General features: G+C 38.4%; 2 protein-coding genes and 1 long non-coding RNA gene across 3 annotated transcripts in view; 2 read left to right on the top strand and 1 right to left on the bottom strand.

The window, feature by feature from the left end:
• Window positions 1-23,811, bottom strand: part of LOC146471467 (uncharacterized) — an 84,148-nt gene that overhangs the window by 15,392 nt on the left and 44,945 nt on the right. The window lies entirely within an intron of this gene.
• LOC146471466 (uncharacterized) overlaps window positions 42-23,811 on the top strand; it is an 81,678-nt gene continuing 57,908 nt past the window's right edge. Inside the window, exons 1-9 of the mRNA XM_085119947.1 lie at window positions 42-139; window positions 7,960-8,319; window positions 8,906-8,929; window positions 9,514-9,873; window positions 10,460-10,483; window positions 11,068-11,427; window positions 12,016-12,039; window positions 12,625-12,984; window positions 15,321-17,312. Of these exons, the coding sequence (XP_084976073.1) occupies window positions 76-139; window positions 7,960-8,319; window positions 8,906-8,929; window positions 9,514-9,873; window positions 10,460-10,483; window positions 11,068-11,427; window positions 12,016-12,039; window positions 12,625-12,983 (1,575 nt within the window). The 5' untranslated portion in view covers window positions 42-75 and the 3' untranslated portion in view covers window position 12,984; window positions 15,321-17,312. The remainder of the gene's footprint in view (window positions 140-7,959; window positions 8,320-8,905; window positions 8,930-9,513; window positions 9,874-10,459; window positions 10,484-11,067; window positions 11,428-12,015; window positions 12,040-12,624; window positions 12,985-15,320; window positions 17,313-23,811) is intronic.
• The window catches only part of LOC146471470 (uncharacterized), a 10,499-nt gene continuing 7,893 nt past the window's right edge, over window positions 21,206-23,811 (top strand). The window contains exon 1 of the mRNA XM_085119943.1: window positions 21,206-21,539. Within this exon, the coding sequence (XP_084976069.1) occupies window positions 21,302-21,539 (238 nt within the window). The 5' untranslated portion in view covers window positions 21,206-21,301. The remainder of the gene's footprint in view (window positions 21,540-23,811) is intronic.

Genomic DNA, 23,811 nt, shown 5'->3' with positions numbered 1-23,811 from the left:
GTTAGGTAGCAGCTATCATACTCATTCAAGATCAAGCGAGATCAACTGTTGATTGCATCTTGCAAACGAGGAATCATGAAGTGGCTCCTAGTTCTTTTGCTGTGTAGAGCAGCATTCAGCTCGGATCATAATCCTGATGGTAAGCATTTGCTGCCGTAGTCTTAGTAGCTATAACTGTGTTCCATTTTACGTGTTTTTTGTTCGTTTTGAAAATGTAAAGCTGCGAAATTTCACGACATTTTCACAAAGCGCTGGCAGCGTCTCTGTATTGCTGACTATAGCCCTGACCCAAACACTATCTCTGTACAGTTATACTGCAAGATCAAAATATTTACCAATATCAAAGCTTCATTGTTAAAAACATTGTCAAATGTACGAAGCGTCGTGGGCATGATTTTACTCAGTGCCCTTCGTACTAACAGGAAACTTGTTAACTCCCTTGAAGGTATTTTCAGTAAAGTGGTCCTAACGGAGAGCTGAGTTCAACATAACCAAAAACATGTTAACAAAAAAAACCTTCCTAGTTTTATTGAATGTTTTATTGAGGAGCGTATTTGCCATAATTTTCCTAGTTCAATAGGCTTTTTTCCTTGACGGTCTTAAGATACTTTTAGATCAACTACATGAACCGCGGGAAGTTTTTATCACACATACTTTCACTTTTAGTGCTACGAGTCGAACTTGGGGGTTAGCGAAATCGATATCTTATGTCGTATTTGTCCTCTGGACCTGCCGAAATCCTAAGCTATAATATTGTTGGATTGCTAGCTTCTTTTGCAGTTGCTCTTCTCTTTTCTTCGATCGAAAACTTGGGTGACTCTCGTAGTTTCTGCTGGGCTCGATTGCAAGGTGATCAGTTTAAATTGATTAGCTACGACAGGGGTGAGGGAAAGTACATGGAAATCTGAATAAAAGAACTTTTTGCACCACCAACAGTACGATTAAAAGTTCATAGAGGTACGAGTTGGAGCATTTTTGACCTTGAATGCCTTGCTTTTTAAATTGTCCGGAAGGAACAAATAGAAACCTGTTCAAATTAAAGCTGAAAGAGAAGGTACGCGGAAAAAAAAGAACTACCGTTTGCGTCAGCAGTGGGTTTAACGCATTGCTGATTTGAGTGCTTTGTTTTTTCATCTTTCGGGAACCTATTGTATCCAACTGCTTTGGTGATGAGTATGTTAATCAAGTTCAGCCGATTTGATTTTGCTGCAGTTTTTGTTGCTTAAACACTATCTTACATTGGGCCGGCAGGGATCGAAAATATTTATAGTGATGGCCAGGAGCCCATGTGAAGGCTTAGCAGCCTCCGATGTCTCAAGAGTGTAGAAAACTTGGGTTGACAGAATAAAGAACCATTTTTGCGACAAACAGGAGTACCGTGTGTTAAATCACGCGCGTAATTTAGCCATAAAAGAACAAATATAATGTACCATGATCGGACCAGAAAAATTCCGTACGATGTTTAGAATTGCAGTTAACCATCTTATGGCTATTAGTGACGTTCGAGATCAATCCATTTTCAGAATGTCAAAACGTCAAAAACTTTTGCCTGTACTCAGTCTGTTTATTTCGATTCCTAACCAACTTAGTTCAGGCTCCCAAGCACGTCACAAGTTGAAACGATTCCATTTACATCTACATCTACAAGGATAATTTGCCACGGGATAAACTCCGCATCATGTCAAAGCACTCTTTTTTCATCGGCAACCTTGAGTTTCCGAACTTTACCGGATGCGATTTTAATCCCTAGTTGAGTTGACCTTAGTGAAGTAACAATAAATCCGATGAGCCCCTCATAAAGTACTCCTCCTATAATAAATTCGTTAAGACTCATAATTTGCGTTGAAATAATAAGTTGGTACTACTGTCAAACATCTAGAGCAAACAATGTGAAAAAAAGACTCACATTGTAAGTGCAAAAAAGTTGATTGTTGCAACCCTGTAAAGATTCCACACAGCGAAGGATAGTGTTCCAACATTTCCAAATTCCAATTCAACAAGGAAACAGTGACGAGAAGAGCCACTCCGTGGATTCCACTGAAATTCCCATTTATTTTTATTTTATTTTTTATGCTGTTCTAGTAGTGCAGATTGCGACACTATTGGTAACGTTTTTATATGGTTTTGCTTTGCGCAGATGCTTAAATCGGCCTGTTGCTGACGAATTGTTTAACATAGCATATTTTTTTCCTCTTTGCATGAGACATTCGGCGTAACACCAACTTGAATAGAGCTAATTACAAGCGAATATAGCTGAGACTAAATACTGTATCCTCTTTAAGACAGAAAACTCTCAAGACCTTACTTTATTATCGCACGAGAAAATAAGGGAACATAAAGACTGAACGTAGAGTCTAAATTCAATTATTGTGTGAGCTATGCCTGATGATCAATTGACATAGTTCGTTGAAAAAATGACAATTAACGATTATGGTCCGTGTTGAACTCGATTGGCCCTTTTGTTTACCACACGTTCTTTTAATCAAATGAAACCCGCAAACATAAACCGCAAGCCCTTGCGTTGGCGTGAAAAATGTTGTTTGTTCAGTATGTTCACTAGAGCGAAAATCGAATTTTAAAAGCAGTCTTTGAGTCAAAATAGTTTTCGTTTTCCATCAACCAGTTTTCACTTTACCTCATGGAACAAAAATATGGTTCTATCAAACTTTCATTCTCTTGACTATTGTGTTTGCGCGAGTGCTCCTTGATTGTACTCGCTTTAGCAAATTGCACACGTAAAAATATGTTTTTATCAAATTTATCAAACAAAGTCATGCTCTTGATATTGTGTTGCAAGAGTTTCTCATGCTTGCACTCACGTTTTACATTTTAACTACCCATCGTGAATAAATAAAGATCAACCCTACGTGCTTAAAGAGCGCGTATAAACTCAAAGAGTTCTGCGGTAGGTGGAAGCAACAACACTAGTTACCACAGAAATCTTGTATTTGTGCTTATGCAAGCTCATGATCGGTGCGATCAGTCAAAAACAAAACCTCTCATCTGTAATAATAAAAAAAGAATTATTAACGACGGTGCCTACTTTCATTACTGCGAAAACAAATACGTTCTGCGCATCTCGAGATACTCGGGTTTTCTAGCTATAGGTGGTGCCTACTAATACAGGGATATTTGTGCGTGGTTTAAAATTATGCGGAGAAAGCAGAACTTAGCAAGAGCTCCTGGTATCCAAAAAGAAAATTGGAGGTAGCCATGCATTTTTCAGAGATAATAAAGCTTCAATTTGGAAAAATACGCCATACATTGTTTTGTACTTTCCATTAGGCTATACTAAGCATACCATGAATTTCCCGCATAGTCATAAACTGTGCAAAACATACTTCTGTATTGGGAGGAACCATCCTTAATTTATATTACGCGAATACCAGTGCAAATGTTTTTTAAATGCGTATACGTAGAACTAGCACAGTAAACAGAATATAAGGTAATCTATTGAATGACTGCAATCAGTCTTCAATGTACTAACCTGACAAACCATTTCTTTCAAATATGATCACAAGCTGAGCTTAATTCACAACTTTGAGGGTCTCTTTATTTTATTCTACAATTTTTTTACTTCTGTGTGTTACGCTGTCTTTGCGCGTGCTGTTTTGCCTGTACCACTCAAATTCCTATAAATGGAAGCATTTAGTGGCCAATATCATTTAACGCAGATAAGGTATTGAGATATATTGATTGAGAAATTAAATCGATGGCATGCGGAATTGAAGCCGGAAAGCCATCGTTTGCGTCATCAGCAATATAGTTAAAAGTGCATTGTAATCAACCATTGTCACGGTGTAGCGCATCCTTGACCACGAGAGTCTTGCTCTGTAATTTTTCGAATACCAACTTCCTCGATTGTACAGCAAAACAACAAAGAAGTTAAAATTGATAAATTATAATTTATGCACGAAAAAGAAAAAAAAAAGCACTACGGTTTGCGTCAGCAGCACCACAATCAGAAGGACATTAAAGCAAAACAATTCTTTATCATGGATGTCCTGTTTTTCACCTTTTTGGAAACCAGCCTTCTCCTAACCAACTGCCTTGGTGATGATCTTTTTACTTCTATTATCATTACTCTTAAATGTTCATGTTATACCTGAAATTTCTAAGTGGCAAACGTTTTGATCTTTGTAGAACTCTCCAAGTAGAAGCAGAATATTTCAGAACAACGTAGGATGGGATGATTAGCATCATGCATCATGATATTACACGAAAAACAAAACAACGTATCCCGCTTTGGTTGGTTTTAAACTCTGCTCACGAAAACGTGCTCACGAAAGCACTGCTCACGAAAACTTGGTCTTACCACATATATGATGAAATGATATGTTGATACAATGCATCGTTTAAAAGACCAAGCTGTGATAAGCATAGTTCACCAATCACATCGGCAAAAATGAAGACTGTTTATGCTTTGATATTAATATTAGTTTGTTTCCAATATTGAAAGAAAAAAAGCTCAATGAAGCTCATTATTAACATTGCAAATATAAAGCTTAGCTATAAAACTGATAGGTTATGTTTGCAACTCGAAGCTAGCAATGGTCATGAATATTATGTGGCGTCGTTGCTGCTTAACTAGAGAGAAAAAACACGACATGGTTTGCATGTTATACGGAATAAAAGAACAATTTCCTGTCGTACGATCCATGTTGTTGAGGGGACATCACAACCGATTCCGCCTACATAACGATTTTTTGCGACGCCAGTATCTGATTGGCTACTGCAGCTGACGCCATGGGACGCTAGCCCCCCTTCAAAGTAAAGGTCAGGTACTTGCAGCTATCATACTCATTCAAGACCAAGCGAGATCATCTGTTGTTTGCATCTTGCAAACGAGGAATCATGGAGTGGCTTCTAGTTATTTTGTTGTGTAGAGCAGCATTCAGCTCGGATCATAATCCTGATGGTAAGCATTTGCTGCCGTAGTCTTAATAGCTTTAATTGTTGTTGTGTTTTTGTTTCGTTTTGCAAATTTAAGCTAGGAAATTTCACGATGTTTTCACAAAGGTTTTGGATAGTCTCATTGCTGACTAAAGCGCTTACACACACCCGATCTGTGTAAAATTAATGTACAGTTAGAAGCACGGTGAAATTAGTTAGCAATGTCGAAATTTCATTTTTAAAAGAACATTGTCAAAATGTTCTGAGCAAACACTTCGCACTAACAGGAAACTTGTTTACGACAACGTTAAGGGCATATTAGCTAAGAGGGCTCTAACGGATATTTGATTTCAACAAAAACTAAAAGATCTTAACATAACGCCGTCGCATACGCTCCCAGAGCAGATACTACATAATTGCGTACCTTACAAATGCTACAAAATTAATACAAAATCATAAAACAATAAATTTAAAATTATGCGAAAGGGCCATACTAAAGGATATAAATGTATATAACTATATGTAAAAACTATGTACACCTATGTATTATCGAGTAAAAATTTCGGTAACTGTGTTAAGGCGAACTATTCGCACAGATGAACATTGTAGGAATTAAAGAACGCCTAAAACCATCTGTGCGAATACGCGGAAACAAACATTATTTTCGTTCTTTTTTGCTGTGCGATAAATCTTTGTCACTAAGTGCTTACTGCATGCTCATATTGATACACCATTAGCTAATATTGATACACCATTTGAAAAGGTTGATAAGCCGAACTTCGGCAGCTTTGTGTTGCCTATATTGATACACCATCAAATTTTGCTTTGATATAAGTTTTGTTTCAAATATTGACAGGGAAAATGTTTGATGAGGCTACTTTCATGACACATATTAAGTATACCAATCATGAACCATAGACAATTTATAGGTCTAACTTATGGCATAGATTAACAAGACAAAGGAGAAAGATCTGTAAAGAAAATGTGCTAAAGAGTTTTAAAACTAGTCAACCATACCATTGGAGTCGGTCACAATTGCATGACTACCTTGGGAACGAGTAGATCTCCACAAGACAATTTTTGGTGGCAGAATTTCACGTAAACCCTCAACGCAATATTGACCACGGAACAGCATAGCGTGCGACATGTCACAGCACCCTTCGTTTACCTGACCACAACAATTTAAACAAGTTGCTTAGCAACTGTTCTCGTATTTACATTCCGAGAAACTTCCTTTCATAAAATGAGCAACCTCGGCAGCTTTGGGTTGCCTATAAGCCTTTTAGTGAACGTTAACGACATTGCATAACTTTGCAAAAATCGTCTTTCAAAGTCTAGCTTATTAATTACAAATTCTCAACTTGTTTTTATCTGGACAAATTTTACCTCGAGTGATGACGTGACAATATAATTATTGATCGATGAGATCACAGTGAGAAATTCACTTTCAAAATTTCTATCCGATCAAAAGTCGCATGCGCAAAACACCGGAAGTGGACAAGCAGCGTAAAATCTCACGAACCGGTAATAAAAGTTGCAGGAAACACTTGTTTTTCTTTCGAAGTTTTTCGCGGTGACCTATCTTAATTTTTTGCATGAGTCCAGGTGCACCAGGTACGTAAGCAATGAAATTTATTATCAAGTGATTTCTTTATATCATGCAGTAAAACTAACGTGCACGTGATTTACACGTGTCTCAGAATACGTTTTAATAGGCTAGAACTGGAATTGTAAAATTAAAACGTTTTCTACGGGCGACTGTGGGAAACTGGAGTACTATACCATAACGACTCGTGTCGAATTTCAGCTACTTGAACTAAACCGGCTGATAATTCTGCCTAGGAGAAAAATAAGTTTCGAGTTTCCAGCGGTAAAGCTAGGCTTGAGTACTCGACAGTCTCGAAACACACAGAGAAAACCTCACTCTGATGCAAATCACGCCTACAAATTACCGAGGCGAATCTCCTTCTTTTCCTTAAGTAATTATGAAACAGATATGTAACATATAAAGCACTCAGGTACAAATTACACGTCCCAAGATTTGGAACATCGCATAACCTTTTAGAGCCGACGCCTTTGCGTCTTTTCTGCAAAGGACATCTGCTCTCCAGATTGGAAAAGAGGTGGTGTATTCTTCAAAAGACGATGACTATTTCTTTGATGGGGGATCACAGATAATGTCCTCCGAAAGTCTCGAATTTAGACCATTTTCGTATCAGATTCATTTGTACGCAAGGACCTTCTTTTGCTTCCTAGATTATACAAAGATGTTTCTATTCTTAATTTGCTACATCGTTGACTTACGTTCGATACTCAGAACTTAACGCTTGTTTTCAAGACACAAGAAGAGCAAATTAAAGCGTCACCAAAATACAGTTATAACTGCTTTCCAATTTAAAACACCGGTGCAATAACACCACACAAGTGAAAGCTAAATGTTTCGTTTGTCTTGCCCCTTCTTTAAAAACAACGATATTACTGGTGCGTTAAATAATGACTATGGTGGTATAACACTTTCAAACTACACCAATTAATGTATAAGTGACCTAAAAGAACCAAAATATAGACATAAATCCGACAACCCCTCCCCCCCTCCACACACACCCCTTTTTAGGTATTTAAGCCAGTAATTCTAACCTAATATTTCATTTGATGTTTCATTGTTCATTTCTCATTCTTACCTAACATTAATATTGATATCTATCGACTCTGACTGCACCTATTTGAAAATCTTCGCAGGAAAAAAGGTGTTACTGATGATGATATCGAAGAAACTATCGTCCATTTCCGTCGCGAGATTTTCACAAGGAAACCAAAACTTTTGAATAAAGAGCAAGAAACCACATCTCTTCTCCGGCGTTAAATCCCAACCATAAAACGCACAATAATATCAAAAAGTATAAGAGTCGTAAACCATCCAATGAGTTGCAGAGGCCTAGAAAATAAATCAAGACGTAAAACAATGCCTTCCCTAAATCTACAAGGGGACCTTCAAATGAGCAATATATAAAACCCCGGTCAGTGCGTGTTACAGCATGGTTTTTGTTTTTCCATTTCGAATTGTAGAATGCAGAAGCAATGGCCACATAGTGCTTAACGATGCCTCGAGAGCACAAGGATACAACCGACCACCATACAGATGTGACAATGGACTGGCGACTAGGTGGTACAGATTCTCAGGAGCATCAGGAAACCAGATGCCAACTAGTTGTGTACCAACGAATCGCTGTGGGACGCATGCACCAGGGTGGCTCTCAGGCCGTCTCCCTTCCTCTGGTCAAATTACCAACGCCAAAGTCTGCTTTCATTGGAGTAATAACTGCTGCCGCTGGTCAACTACCATCCGCGTTCGCAACTGTGGCGCGTTCTACGTTTACGAGTTGAAAAGACCTCCAGCGTGTTATCTCCGTTATTGTGGAAATTCAGGTTGAGATAGAATATTCAAAAGAACATTCCGGTTACTAATACATGAATTACAATTCCAGGAACATTTTTCCAAATCGAAGCAAACAAATTACAGGCACCCAGCAAATTAATTCGGTGGATATCCGCATGTTCGGAACATCTTAATTGCCTCAGAAATTAGAATTTACTGAAAGAATATCTAAAGTTGTCATTTCTAAAATGTTCGCTCAAACCTTATTCCTTTTGTTGTAGAAGGGGCACTAAATATGTCGTTAATAATGCAAAGAGAGGCCGACTAGCATATGCGTACAGCCAACAACAGCTCCTAAATTCGGGAACTGAATAAGATTCGGTTTCATAAAACGTTGGGCAACTTACATTTTCAACTAATTTAGCATCCTACCAGACGTAAAAGAATTTGCTTACAAAAAAATGGCTTTGAAAAGCCACAAAACGATCTAAGAACACGAAAGAACACATTTTAACTCATTGTTTGCTTAAATGTACTAATTGGGTGATCCAGACGAGTTCACTTACCTTGTGGAATTATATGTTGTCCTACAAAGTCAAATCTTCTCACACGATTTTTTTTTGTTTTCTGCTTCAGGTGTTTCGCCCTCTCTACCAGCAGGTAAAGAATATCACTTGTTATCAAATTAGACTAAATATGAAACTGATAGTATATAATGCTACCATACCTTTTCTATTATTCTTTTTTTAAAGTTGCATATTTATGTCTGTTATCAAGTTAGTCCAAAACAAGAAAATATCACGAAGCTTTAGTATCAAGAAAAGCTATCATCACTGAAGAAAATGCCTTGGAAAAAAACTTTCTCTACATGATGTTAGCAGGTTGGGTATCCTTCAAACTCGAGATTTCTCTGTGTTACTCTTCTCATACGCCAGCATTTAGACTTTTCATGTTCAAGTCTTATTCTTGTTGATTTCACAAGGATACAAAAACTTTTGAATAAAGAGCAAGCAACCACATCTCAATCTTCTCCGGCGTTAAATCCCAACCATAAAACGCAAAATAATATATAAATGTATAAGAATCGTAAATCATAAATTGAGTTGCAGAGGCTTAAAACATAAATCAAGATGTAAAACAATGCCTTCCCTAAATCTACAAGGGGACCCTCAAATGAGCAATATATAAAACCCCGGTCAGTGCGTGCTACAGCATGGTTTTTGTTTTTCCATTTCGAATTGTAGAATGCAGAAGCAATGGCCACATAGTGCTTAACGATGCCTCGAGAGCACAAGGATACAACCGACCACCATACAGATGTGACAATGGACTGGCGACTAGGTGGTACAGATTCTCAGGAGCATCAGGAAACCAGATGCCAACTAGTTGTGTACCAACGAATCGCTGTGGGACGCATGCACCAGGGTGGCTCTCAGGCCGTCTCCCTTCCTCTGGTCAAATTACCAACGCCAAAGTCTGCTTTCACTGGAGTAATAACTGCTGCCGCTGGTCAACTACCATCCGCGTTCGCAACTGTGGCGCGTTCTACGTTTACGAGTTGAAAAGACCTCCAGCGTGTTATCTCCGTTATTGTGGAAATTCAGGTTGAGATAGTATATTCAAAAGAACATTCCGGTTACTAATACATGAATTACAATTCCAGGAACATTTTTCCAAATCGAAGCAAACAAATTACGGGCACCCAGCAAATTAATTCGGTGGATATCCGCATGTTCGGAACATCTTAATTGCCTCAGAAATTAGAATTTACTGAAAGAATATCTAAAGTTGTCATTTCTAAAATGTTCGCTCAAACCTTATTCCTTTTGTTGTAGAAGGGGCACTAAATATGTCGTTAATAATGCAAAGAGAGGCCGACTAGCATATGCGTACAGCCAACAACAGCTCCTAAATTCGGGAACTGAATAAGATTCGGTTTCATAAAACGTTGGGCAACTTACATTTTCAACTAATTTAGCATCCTACCAGACGTAAAAGAATTTGCTTACAAAAAAATGGCTTTGAAAAGCCACAAAACGATCTAAGAACACGAAAGAACACATTTTAACTCATTGTTTGCTTAAATGTACTAATTGGGTGATCCAGACGAGTTCACTTACCTTGTGGAATTATATGTTGTCCTACAAAGTCAAATCTTCTCACACGATTTTTTTTTGTTTTCTGCTTCAGGTGTTTCGCCCTCTCTACCAGCAGGTAAAGAATATCACTTGTTATCAAATTAGACTAAATATGAAACTGATAGTATATAATGCTACCATACCTTTTCTATTATTCTTTTTTTAAAGTTGCATATTTATGTCTGTTATCAAGTTAGTCCAAAACAAGAAAATATCACGAAGCTTTAGTATCAAGAAAAGCTATCATCACTGAAGAAAATGCCTTGGAAAAAAACTTTCTCTACATGATGTTAGCAGGTTGGGTATCCTTCAAACTCGAGATTTCTCTGTGTTACTCTTCTCATACGCCAGCATTTAGACTTTTCATGTTCAAGTCTTATTCTTGTTGATTTCACAAGGATACAAAAACTTTTGAATAAAGAGCAAGCAACCACATCTCAATCTTCTCCGGCGTTAAATCCCAACCATAAAACGCAAAATAATATATAAATGTATAAGAATCGTAAATCATAAATTGAGTTGCAGAGGCTTAAAACATAAATCAAGACGTAAAACAATGCCTTCCCTAAATCTACAAGGGGACCCTCAAATGAGCAATATATAAAACCCCGGTCAGTGCGTGCTACAGCATGGTTTTTGTTTTTCCATTTCGAATTGTAGAATGCAGAAGCAATGGCCACATAGTGCTTAACGATGCCTCGAGAGCACAAGGATACAACCGACCACCATACAGATGTGACAATGGACTGGCGACTAGGTGGTACAGATTCTCAGGAGCATCAGGAAACCAGATGCCAACTAGTTGTGTACCAACGAATCGCTGTGGGACGCATGCACCAGGGTGGCTCTCAGGCCGTCTCCCTTCCTCTGGTCAAATTACCAACGCCAAAGTCTGCTTTCATTGGAGTAATAACTGCTGCCGCTGGTCAACTACCATCCGCGTTCGCAACTGTGGCGCGTTCTACGTTTACGAGTTGAAAAGACCTCCAGCGTGTTATCTCCGTTATTGTGGAAATTCAGGTTGAGATAGAATATTCAAAAGAACATTCCGGTTACTAATACATGAATTACAATTCCAGGAACATTTTTCCAAATCGAAGCAAACAAATTACGGGCACCCAGCAAATTAATTCGGTGGATATCCGCATGTTCGGAACATCTTAATTGCCTCAGAAATTAGAATTTACTGAAAGAATATCTAAAGTTGTCATTTCTAAAATGTTCGCTCAAACCTTATTCCTTTTGTTGTAGAAGGGGCACTAAATATGTCGTTAATAATGCAAAGAGAGGCCGACTAGCATATGCGTACAGCCAACAACAGCTCCTAAATTCGGGAACTGAATAAGATTCGGTTTTATAAAACGTTGGGCAACTTACATTTTCAACTAATTTAGCATCCTACCAGACGGAAAAGAATTGCTTACAAAAAAAAATGGCTTTGAAAAGCCACAAAACGATCTAAGAACACGAAAGAACACATTTTAACTCATTGTTTGCTTAAATGTACTAATTGGGTGATCCAGACGAGTTCACTTACCTTGTGGAATTATATGTTGTCCTACAAAGTCAAATCTTCTCACACGATTTTTTTTTTGTTTTCTGCTTCAGGTGTTTCGCCCTCTCTACCAGCAGGTAAAGAATATCACTTGTTATCAAATTAGACTAAATATGAAACTGATAGTATATAATGCTACCATACCTTTTCTATTATTCTTTTTTTAAAGTTGCATATTTATGTCTGTTATCAAGTTAGTCCAAAACAAGAAAATATGACGAAGCTTTAGTATCAAGAAAAGCTATCATCACTGAAGAAAATGCCTTGGAAAAAAACTTTCTCTACATGATGTTAGCAGGTTGGGTATCCTTCAAACTCGAGATTTCTCTGTGTTACTCTTCTCATACGCCAGCATTTAGACTTTTCATGTTCAAGTCTTATTCTTGTTGATTTCACAAGGATACAAAAACTTTTGAATAAAGAGCAAGCAACCACATCTCAATCTTCTCCGGCGTTAAATCCCAACCATAAAACGCAAAATAATATATAAATGTATAAGAATCGTAAATCATAAATTGAGTTGCAGAGGCTTAAAACATAAATCAAGACGTAAAACAATGCCTTCCCTAAATCTACAAGGGGGACCCTCAAATGAGCAATATATAAAACCCCGGTCAGTGCGTGTTACAGCATGGTTTTTGTTTTTCCATTTCGAATTGTAGAATGCAGAAGCAATGGCCACATAGTGCTTAACGATGCCTCGAGAGCACAAGGATACAACCGACCACCATACAGATGTGACAATGGACTGGCGACTAGGTGGTACAGATTCTCAGGAGCATCAGGAAACCAGATGCCAACTAGTTGTGTACCAACGAATCGCTGTGGGACGCATGCACCAGGGTGGCTCTCAGGCCGTCTCCCTTCCTCTGGTCAAATTACCAACGCCAAAGTCTGCTTTCACTGGAGTAATAACTGCTGCCGCTGGTCAACTACCATCCGCGTTCGCAACTGTGGCGCGTTCTACGTTTACGAGTTGAAAAGACCTCCAGCGTGTTATCTCCGTTATTGTGGAGTGTGAGGTTAGAGCTGGAGAAAGTAAAATCTCATAAATCTTTCAGTGCTTTTGGGTACCAGGGAATAAGGAATAATGAAAAAAAAAAAAAAAAAAAGTGAAACGTCGTCAAAAATAACCAAGGCTTCTGCAGCGGATTGTTTTATGTGCTGCTTTTTATATGTCGGTGTGAAGTCACCGGTAGTGTTGATATATTTTCTCATATTGACTTTTTAAAAATATTTAATACCGGTAAAGAAAGTGCTGGAAGATGAAGCATATTGTCCTTGCTACAAAATTAATGCCGGCAGTTATCGGTACGTATAAATGAATAAATAAAAATAAATGGGAATTTCAGTAGCACATACACAGGGTAGCTCTTCGTGCGCTATTTCCAGGTCGAATTTGAACTTAGAAAATGTAAGTTTTTGTGGACGGAGGAAAACCGGAGTACCAAGAGAAAAACCCTCGGGGCATTGATGAGAACCAACAATAAACTCAGGTAAACTCCGGGAATTGAACCCTGGCCATGTTGGTGGGAGGGGATTGCTCTCATCACAGCGCCAACCCTGCTCGTCTTTGCAGACATTTAGAAGCACCTGATATTTTTAAACCTTACCTCTAATTTTAAGCTTTACTTGAATAGATGAAATTTTACAATTGTAATTTATTTTTTCGTTAAATATTCACCTTGTGCCTTAGTAATCAAATTCATTGGTATTGTTGGTTTAATATTCATCGTTTGGAGCGACTATTCCTAAGAACATCAAATTCAATTTTTATCCAAAAAGTAGATCTCGCTGATAACACTTCCATCAACTTTCTTCGGCAAGGAGGTAATATATATGAAATACGAACGGAGAGATTTAATTTTCATAAAATTTTGTGATTCGATCTTTTTGCACCCCGGGCTGTGCTCGAAACCCACTGGCGAGATCGTGAATTTTGCAAGTAGCCCAGTTGCAGCTGTTAGTTCTGGAGAATACAGATCATTGAAAACTTCCTAATTCGCTAATTATAAACGATGAACCTTCACATTTACAATTTGATAAATTACAATCATAATCTTTAAGGAGGCTCGAAAGGCTTTCTAGACCCGTGTGCGCGCGTGACGCACCCACGCCATAACTAAGGTGTTGGCGTCAGCTGAATGAATCAAAATGTCTATCCAAAGTCGCGTGTGCAAACACCGGAAGTAAGAATGCAACGTAAATTCGCGCGAACTGGAAATAAAAGCTGAGAAAACATTTGTTTTTATTTCGAAATTTTACGAGGTGACCTACCTTGGTTTTTGGCATGCATGCCACAATCAGTATGCCACTTCAAATACAAATGTTTGGGAGAGGTTTATTTAATAGAAAATTTTCTAGGTGAAAAAAAGGCCTTTTTCTGAAATAACACAAGATCAACTAGACAACTTTTTGTCATATTTCCAAATTAGTTAAGAATTTTGGGTGCTTTCCAAAAAGGCAATAAACACGGTAGATCACCGATGTAGTTTTTGAAGTATTTTGCAAAACCTGAAAGTTTGAGGCCCTTTTTGTGGACGTGATATGTTGCCATGGTAACCACAATGACGCCAGGACTTCCTTTAAAGTATTGCCCAGCAAACTGAGTTACAAAGATGTTAATAGTTTGTCCACATGATCAGAAACAATTTTTTGTAATCTTTCATCGTTTCACAAACATTACAACAATGAAAAACCCTTACGAGCCTCCTCAATTACTGTGATAAATCGGAGGACACAAAGTTTATCTACCTTGAGCACTTACCGTAACATGCGATTTAGCCCAAGTTTAAAGGAATAAATTGCAAAAGTGGCTTGTATTCCCAGGCTCTACCACAAATCAGTGGAAAGTTCCATCCATCGTCTATGGAAATCTGTGAAAACATTTGGGCGCAATCCAGTTTCTGTTCTGCAAGTGAGAGGTGAAAGTTGTGACATTCGACTAACACGGTCATATTTCAATCGAACATGTCATCAACAAATCTTAGCAACAAACCAGGAAATGAAATAACTATCACTTTGAAATTTCTCCACGAAGCAAGATCAATCGTTTCTTACCAATTTGATTGTAATAAAAACTCTGGAAGAGTTATATTAAAGCTGCCATGTAACGAGATAAATTCATCACGTTGAAGCGAATTCACTGTCCACCACGGGTCACACCTCGCTTTATGTTCTTAATTTTATACCTCGCTACCTACATGCCCGACTCAGCCGATTGTCTGCTACATGCCTGTCTTTCCGTCCGTCTGTTCCTCTGTCTGTCTGTCTCTCTTCCTGCCTGTCTTTAAATTAATTATTTATTGGCTTATTTATTTACTTACTTATATATTTATCTCTCTATTTTTGTATGCAGGATTAGATCCCGTTGCAGACGTGGTGACGTGAAAGTGTGTTACATTTGTAGTGTTAGTAAGGTGTGGCTCTAGAAAACTTGAAAATAACAGACATTACTCGCGTATTTAGGGGTTTAGCAGTATTTTGGTTTTGTTGCTAATTTTCATGCGGTTGAATACTTTTCTACAAGAAATTTAAATTAACGCTTCTTTCCGTTTCAGCTGCGTTAACTTTGTGGAGGGTTAATAAACGTTGAGCGTTAATTTCCACTTCGTCAACTCTTTTTTTTTTACTTTACTTTTTTTACTTCCGCTTTCGAGCTCTCATAAGTGTACTATCGACAGTCCTTTAAGTATGCTAGCCTACATGTACGTCTGAAAGAACTTACTGAATATACGAGGCATCAGCTCTTCGTTGTTTTACCTTATTTTAGTTTCTCTTTCATGTTTCATTATCTGCACTTTTTACTCTCAATTTGTGTTAATTTCAAATACCTTAATACATTGCTATCCTGAAGAACAACAACATATTGACCGCTTTCCACTGAATCTACAGAAACGTAATTAAACATGCAAAAAGGAATGATAATACTAAAATTCTTTACTCTTTCTGACAGAGAGTAGATGAGATGACTTAATTTGCTAAGTTCACGTACTTGGCTTGTGTGTTTTTAAGTTGTCGATTGTGTTTCCTTTTGTATGGTAAATATGATGTTGTAACCGACAAGAGTGAGAAGTGGTCTATCTCAACATTTTACTCTCATTTTGTGTTAATTTCAAATACCTTAATACATTGCTGTAATGACGTACAACAATATATTAACCGCATTTCGCTGAATCTACAGAAACGTAATTCAACATGCAAAATGGAATGATAATACTAAAATTAATTCTTTAGTCTTACTGACAGAGAGTAGTTGAGATGACTTAATTTGCTAAGTTCACGTACTTGGCTTGTGTGTTTTGAATTTGTCTCTCGTGTTTCCTTTTGTATGGTAAATGCTAAGTTTTACTGATGATTTTGTAACCGACAAGAGTGAGGAGCAGTCTGACCTCTTTAAAGGCATCATTGTGCTTCTTCACGTGGCAAACAAAAAATTACAAACTCGAGTTGGAAAACTATAAACAGAAAACGCTTTCTTTCACACGTCAAACCTTCACAAACATTATAAACTAAAGAAATAGCAACATAGCGTCTCTTGGCACGTCCCATATACATGCATTATTTTGAATTTCTTCGATGAACTTGAAGGAAGCAGTTCTCTCGTCTTAATTCAGTCTCCCTTTCGTGCAGTTAGTCACAAATGACGTTACATCACGTGAAATAAAAGAGCGCGACATTACATTTGATTGGTTAAAAGAGAGCAGCTTGAGTTAGAGAGTTCTTCGCACGCCGTCAAACATACGTTTACCAACAGAAAACGAAAATGTCAGGGGAATTTTCCAACTCTTGTTGCAAACTTCGCAAATTTCAACTCGAATTTGCCAACTTTTGTTTGCCATTTGAAAGCGCCTTAATAGAAAGATTTAGAATTACCTTTGAGGCAAAAGGCAAACGGTGGAATGCCGTGTTTACGGCTACATTTGCCGCTCGCTGTTTTCAGTTTATCCGTAAAAATGAGCAATTTTGGGTTAGCATCAAAAGCCAAAATTGTTTTGCATTATTCTCATCTATGTGCTCATTTTCTTTTTTCAAGCAGACATAAACACGAATCTCAAATTTACCGTTTGCCGTAATGGCGAGTCTAAATCTCTCTATTATCGACACCCATGGGACCAAAGCAGATTATCCATATTGTGGATGTGTTTGTATTACCGAGGAAGAGTTTGGATATGAATTGTGATCCTGGGTCCCAGTGAACCACCCGTTATGACAAGCTGTCCATATTAGCAGTAACTGTGGTGTCAATATTAAACAAGGGTCTCGACTGTGTATTTTTGGAGTCAAAATATATATATTCATATTGCGTGCTAAGTCAAGAAGTGTAATCACCGTTAACTCGAATAAACATGTTTGTCCCGGCTTTTTAAGTACATCGTATTTTTTTATGCATCTTATTGTTAACTTTTGATTCGTTTAAGTTCTAAAAGTATTTTAAAGAGTACAAATGATGGCAGAGAGAATTAACTCTGCAGTGTGGATGTTTAAGTGCCAAAGTGGACCCATGAAGTTCCTTCTGAGCGTTTACTTAGCCCTAGTAAGGAAATGGGAAACTACAGGAGGCGAAATCTCCGCCGCTCGGCAAGCATCGAATCACGATTGATCAGTACAAAGTACGACTGGTGTATCCTTAATCTCGCAAAAACTCGCCATTCAGTGCAGAAATTTAGATGAATCCCAAATACAAAATAGAGCGCTCTGTCTATACGTTGTACGAAATCCTATTTTGTTGGTACGCCAATGAAGCATTGTCGTTGCTCGTGCAAATGGCCTGGCCTCGTAACTCGGTATTAGACTTGGATTGGTTCCATAATTCTTAAGAAAAACATACAACAAATGACAGAAACAACAGCCCCTAAGTTTGCTTAGCAAAATAATTTGTGAGCGAAGCTCGCTTATTCTGCAGACAGATAAGGGGTACGGAGTTTCTAAAGAAACTGTGGTGCTGTGTCGGTGGGGAGTGAAATCCAAAACAAGTTTCGTTTTTTCAGCCGAGTTGATAAAGTAATTTGGCCACTGTAAAGAGATTCAAGGGCTGACGTTTCGAGCGGTAATCTTTACCATTCCTTCTGGCGAAGGGCTTAGCTTTTGAATTTCCTTACCAAGTCAGTTGATGACACCAAAACACGACACACGACTATTTATCATTTAATATCGGCAAGGAAGACTTACTATAAGCAAAACGCATTCTTTGTATTGTGAAGCGTTCTTCGTTTAAGCAAGTACTTGTGTGTGCGATAGCACAACATGAATATTCAGGTTGGAAAAGAACCGGGCATTTTATGAAATATTTAAACCGTGGTGATTTAAAAGAAAAAAGAAAGACTGCCAAAGAGGTATATGCTGTCTTTTCTTCTGTCAAAGCTTTAAACTTAAATTACAAAACTGAATAAAAATAAAAGTCTTGTCTTACTATCGCCTAATTTCGATTCAGGGTGGATTTCTGCCGCTGATGTACAACACAACATGGTAAATGGACAGCCAACTGTTTAAGCATTACTGGCAATCCTTTTGCTGTAAGACTCAAAAGACACATTTTAATTTAGGCTTGAGTGAAAGAGAAAAAGTTGTCTCATTTGCTCAGGAAAGTATATTTTGCTCCTTGCCACGTGAAGCACTGAGATATTTATCACCTGCAGCCATTTGGTATCAGTTGTCTACTCTATTTTACTACCAGCAATTTGCAATAAACGTTACTAAATACATGTAATTCAGTTTTGTCTCTTGTTTGGATTTCCTGACCTTTTGCAAAATTTCTCACCCGGATACGTGTAAGCCAGACGTGCAGTTGATTGCTTGCAAGACTTTTGGGTGACGTAAGCAAAGGGAGAAAAGCTAAGACCAAATCGAAGGATGGTGTTTAGCTTGCCTCAGTCTTACTGGAACCCTTTCAAAATACCGACATTACTAACTATGCGACGTAAGGTTTGCCCAATTTTCACTGAGTAGCTTAGTTATCCATGTTACTTTGCCGCAGTGATTTCAGAGCGTGCCTTTGTCCAAATGCCTAAGTAAGGTGACTACAATTTTAATTATTGACCTGACTTGACCAAGAGAATATAGAACTGCAGAGAATATACTGTATCACACCAGGGATGTAGTTAAGAAAAATCTCAGCAGGCTTATTAATAAACCCAGCCGGCTCTTTTAGACCGTGGACCTTTAGGGCTTGGTCGACCGAGCTGGCTCGTTTTCCGAGATCTCGCACCACTCTTTTCTTTACAAAAATTTCGATGTGTTCATATGAGAAGGCGGACACTCGAGCTATCCCCACAATTCATGATACAGTATATTAATTAATGACACCCTGGAAAACAAACCAAATAATTCCTTATTCTGAGTTCCATGATGGCTATAACATCCAGAACCGTACTTCTGTTGGCTTGAAATGTGACGTTAAGAGAAAAAGCCTAAATTTCTTTGCATTTGCATGTCACACCTTATCACCATGTTTGACACCATGTGACCACTCTTATAGCCGCTTTGTCAAAGCCCCCCCCCTACCGGGGGGGGGGGAGTACTCTCTATAATGGCCTATACGGGGAGGCTCTGCCCGAAAGGGGAACCTTTTTCACCCTTCAGGTTTATGAAAGGGTAGGCATTTCACGAGTCGAAGTATATGAAAGGGTCGGGAATTCTGTCATTTAGGTATTTAAAGGCCTTTTATTATTTTCCAATGGAAGGTATACGAAAGGGGTACCTTTTCTGCCAAAAATGGTATAAAAAAGGCTAAGGGGTCTGACGTCGGGGCGGAGCCTCCCCGTATTAATTTTTTTTAGTACCCCCCCCCCCCCCCCCCCCTTCCGGGGTCGAAGCCTCGAAATGGTCATGGCTCAGGTTATGGATCAAAATTATGGGTCACCTAGGGTCATTATGTTATAACTTTCTGCAAGAGACTTTCTAGTTCTAAAGTATTAAGTCAATGATCGAGAGAGAAAGAAAAATAAGCATAAATTTATGAACAGCATTTTAGCCGAGGTCACGGATGGAACAAAACATCTTGACTGAAACATCAAAATATTTACTTCTAAAATCAAGTATTCGCCAAAATACCTTCCCAGATAAAAGATGAAATGATAAAGTTCACAAAAAATAGCCTGCTTACCTTAGTCTACCCTCTCGATTGCGGAGAAACAGCAGCTGAAAATTAGCTTTGCCACGTTTCCGAACGACGGCCGCCATTTTGCAAATTGTGAGGCCGCAAAGGATTGTGTAGGTACATTCTTCCCTCCTCTGGGGTTTTGAACTGTGAAATCTCGGCTTGATTTCCTGGAGAAACGTAAAGGACAAAGGTTCTTTATTTCATTTACCTTTTAACAACGTAACCTCCTAAGTAAATAAGCTGATCATGAGTTGCTTCTACGATTTATAAATAAACAGTAACTAAGGTTCAAAGGTAATACAGCAAGTAGCCAGTGGTACACCTACGGCTGGATACCATGTTTGGTTTCACTCAGTAGTTCGCTGGTAAAACAGAGAGGCGCCAGTACCCATTTGAACGCCATTGTACCCACTCAAGAGGACGATTTGGCAGACTGGAAGCTATTGTACGCAGGAACTTTTCAATTCGACTAACGATGCAGAAAATCATAATATTGCCATGGTAGACAGACAAAAACGCCGAATTCTCGTTGAAGATACAATACTGCACCTAGCCAATAACAACCGTTACTCTAATATGAAGCTAAAGTGTCTTTAAACTTTTCATAATTTCAAAATCGAAATGAGTACTGGGTATATTTTTAGGCAGAAATTTACTAAGCTTACGCCCATCAACATAGATTTGCTGTAACGGAGAGGGGGGGGCCAGGAGGGAGAGTTCAACTGCATATTCAAAGGTCTTTAGAGGCATGGCCATGGGGGGGGGGGGGGTGGGGGCTCGACGCAACAGACTGATTTCAAAAAGCGTCAGGGTGTAGTTGTTTGAAGGCACTCAACGCTCACACTGACGTTTTAACATAGCCGAGGTTTCAAATGCTTTTGAAAGCTACAATCTTGGACAGATCAAATGAGAAATTAAGACCACCCCTCCCCCCCCCCCCCCGCCTCATTTCATTGATGGAAAAATGGCGCGTTTTGCTTTGCGCGCGAAATCATCATTGATTTGGGGGTGGAGGGGGGGGGGGGTTAATTTTTCATTTTAATCTGTCCAAGATTGTAGTTTCATGTAACAGTTTAAAGGTTAAAGAATAATTAATCATGCTGATAACTTCGTTTGCAAGACAGCCAATGAAATGACCAACTAAAGGTCAAGGAGGCTAGAACTGGATCAATACGGCACGTACGCACTTTCTAGCGAACAAACAGCCGAGTTTCTCTCAGACCAGTTGGTTTCTTAAAATGGAGAGATCAAAGAAAAGCACGGTCTCAAACACCATGGTGTATTCAACAGTATTTCTTTCCTTTGCCGTTTGTTTCGCGGGGTTGATTCACGTTGAGATCGAGCTTCACGCTCATCGACAAATGTTTCGAGCCTTGAATCAACAAAGGGAGGAAAATACAGAGTTACGGGCCACATTACATGGCGAAACGATGGATTCTCCGTCGAAGATATCGCACAGTGACTTGCGTAAAGCTGGTGAGTGACTGTACATATTCTGTTGTATTGTCATGTTGTAGTTAGGCTAATAAATTGCGACAGAGCCAAGTCTGCGCTTATATCCTTGTCGGGGACATCCAACAGAAACCGAGAAAATGAATCGTGTTTCCCTGATGCGGAAATGTCGAGTCAATTTTCGTTGTGATGTATAAGGAAATGATTTTCTTTCGTTTTCGACTAGATATAATTGTCATTTAGAGCCTGTTAAAGGCAGCTAGACAGCTCAACATTCGAGGAAATTTCGTTCCTTGAAATTCCATGCAACTAAGACATCCATCACTAAGGAATTTCTGAAATTTAGAATACGAATAGTAACTTGGAGTTTTCGTAAAGCGAACGGAACACGTAAGCGCGCGCGCGCGAAAGGAGATGCAACGAGGCGCGTGTTTCGTTCGCTTAACCCTCCACAAGAAAAATAAAGGGCACTCGTGCTCTAGAAGAATCCTAACAGTTTAAATGGGTTAGTTTTCACAATTATTCCTTTTAAGAGCCAATGTCAGTAAAAACCAGACAACATCAAATACTTGTGGCAACGGTCAAAAAATCGATTTCGCTCATACTTTCAAGTTTGATACCCTATCATGTTAGAAGAACCCCTGTGCAGTTTGTTTTGAAAAATATTTTTTCGTTGGGGAGAAATTGACATTTTTGCAAGAGAGGGTAAATATGCTAATTTGATAGCTTAAAATTATGCAAGTTTGTCTATCTCTAGAAAATCGAATCAGCTGTATTTAATTGTTCTGATTTTATTATCTTCAAGTATGATATCTCTTTGTATCTCAGGGAGATGTTGAGGCTTTTACAATAAACTCTAAATTTCTGGTGGATTTTTCAAAAAGACGTGGTTTTCATGAGTCAAAAAGTACCGTATAAACAATCAAAAGTTTCACCCGGGCCGATACAACAGATTGACCTGAATTTTACTGTGGTTTATGCTAAAACATAGGGCTTGAAGTTTATTAAAAGAAATCCCTTGGTAAATGAGTTTTTATGGCGCTGGTGACACTCACAGTTGGCTAAAAAATGCAATTTTTCTTGCATAATTAGCGTCGATTTAATACGAGCATAATTTTTTGCTTAGAACTCCCAAGGCGAGATCTTTCCCATTTGGAGTTTCTTAATCCAGTTTTAAAACAACTGGTCAGAAGATTGTAACAATTTTTTTCAATTTAGGTTAGTTTTATTTTTATTGTATTGTATTGTATTTGTGTCATAATAATTGCGAGACAAAATGTCCTAAATGTTCATCACTTCCGGTTTCCCGCTTTCATAAAATTCGTCTTTGAGTATCTATTAAAATCTCTTGATATAAGTTAGCACGAAGAATTACAATATTCTTAAGGAGGTTGGCCGAGCAAAATAGCATAAGACTGCTTGTTAAAAAAATGTTTATAGCAGGGCGAATCAGACTAAGGCCCGGTTCATACGTCGAACTTTACATGAGCCGAACCTAATACCTATTAAGGTCGACCCAAATAATTAAGTTCGGCAGTTGAATCAGACGTCGAACCTAACTGAAGTCGAACTTAATTAAAGCTAAAGTGAGAAAATAGATTTTCGTGGTCAGCAGCTGTTGTTTTTACTCAACAAGATTCAAAATGGCGGGAAAGATGAATTCTGACATGGAAGAGCTTGTTTGGAAAAATAATGAAGACAGGCCAAACACGGCTCCTATCGGTCGGGATAGGAAGAATATGACCTTCAAAGCTAATTTGCTCTCACGAGTACGTCTTTAAAAGATCTCCCTTTTCTGTACGAAGGGTCTTTGAAGATCCCTCTTTGATTTTCTATCATGTGCCATTTACTCATCTGAATTGTTTTAGTTTAGGCACAGAAGGGCGATATTCCGTAACAAACGGCAAAATGTTTTTGCGCGTTTTCTGTTTGTTTTGTAGTGCCGACATTCTTTAGCGGAATTTGACTTCTGAAAGAGTTTTATTCACAAGGTTATCGAGGTAACCTCTGCAGCGTAATCTCTGTTTAAATAGAGTAATGTTTTCTTCAAATGTTGTTTTTGAAGATTTTGTTCTGAGAAGTCTTGAGGCTTCGCCTTTGATATAGCCTGTATTGGAAAGTTTCTGTCGGTTTGAAGTGCGTGTGCACATCAAGAGTAGATTTTTTTTTAATCTTTCGCATCTCAGACAAGTATACATAGTTTTTTCGAAACAAGGAGAACAAGCACATTCCTCTTTTCCCGCATCTTGTTTAAAATTAAGTCCTTTGCGCAGTCGAATAGAACGGCGTGTCGACC

This window comes from Pavona decussata, unplaced genomic scaffold (genome assembly GCF_977016875.1).
Source record: "Pavona decussata unplaced genomic scaffold, jaPavDecu1.1 SCAFFOLD_102, whole genome shotgun sequence".
Classification (NCBI taxonomy): Eukaryota; Metazoa; Cnidaria; class Anthozoa; order Scleractinia; family Agariciidae; genus Pavona; species Pavona decussata.
This window is presented reverse-complemented; position numbering and strand designations above follow the sequence as displayed.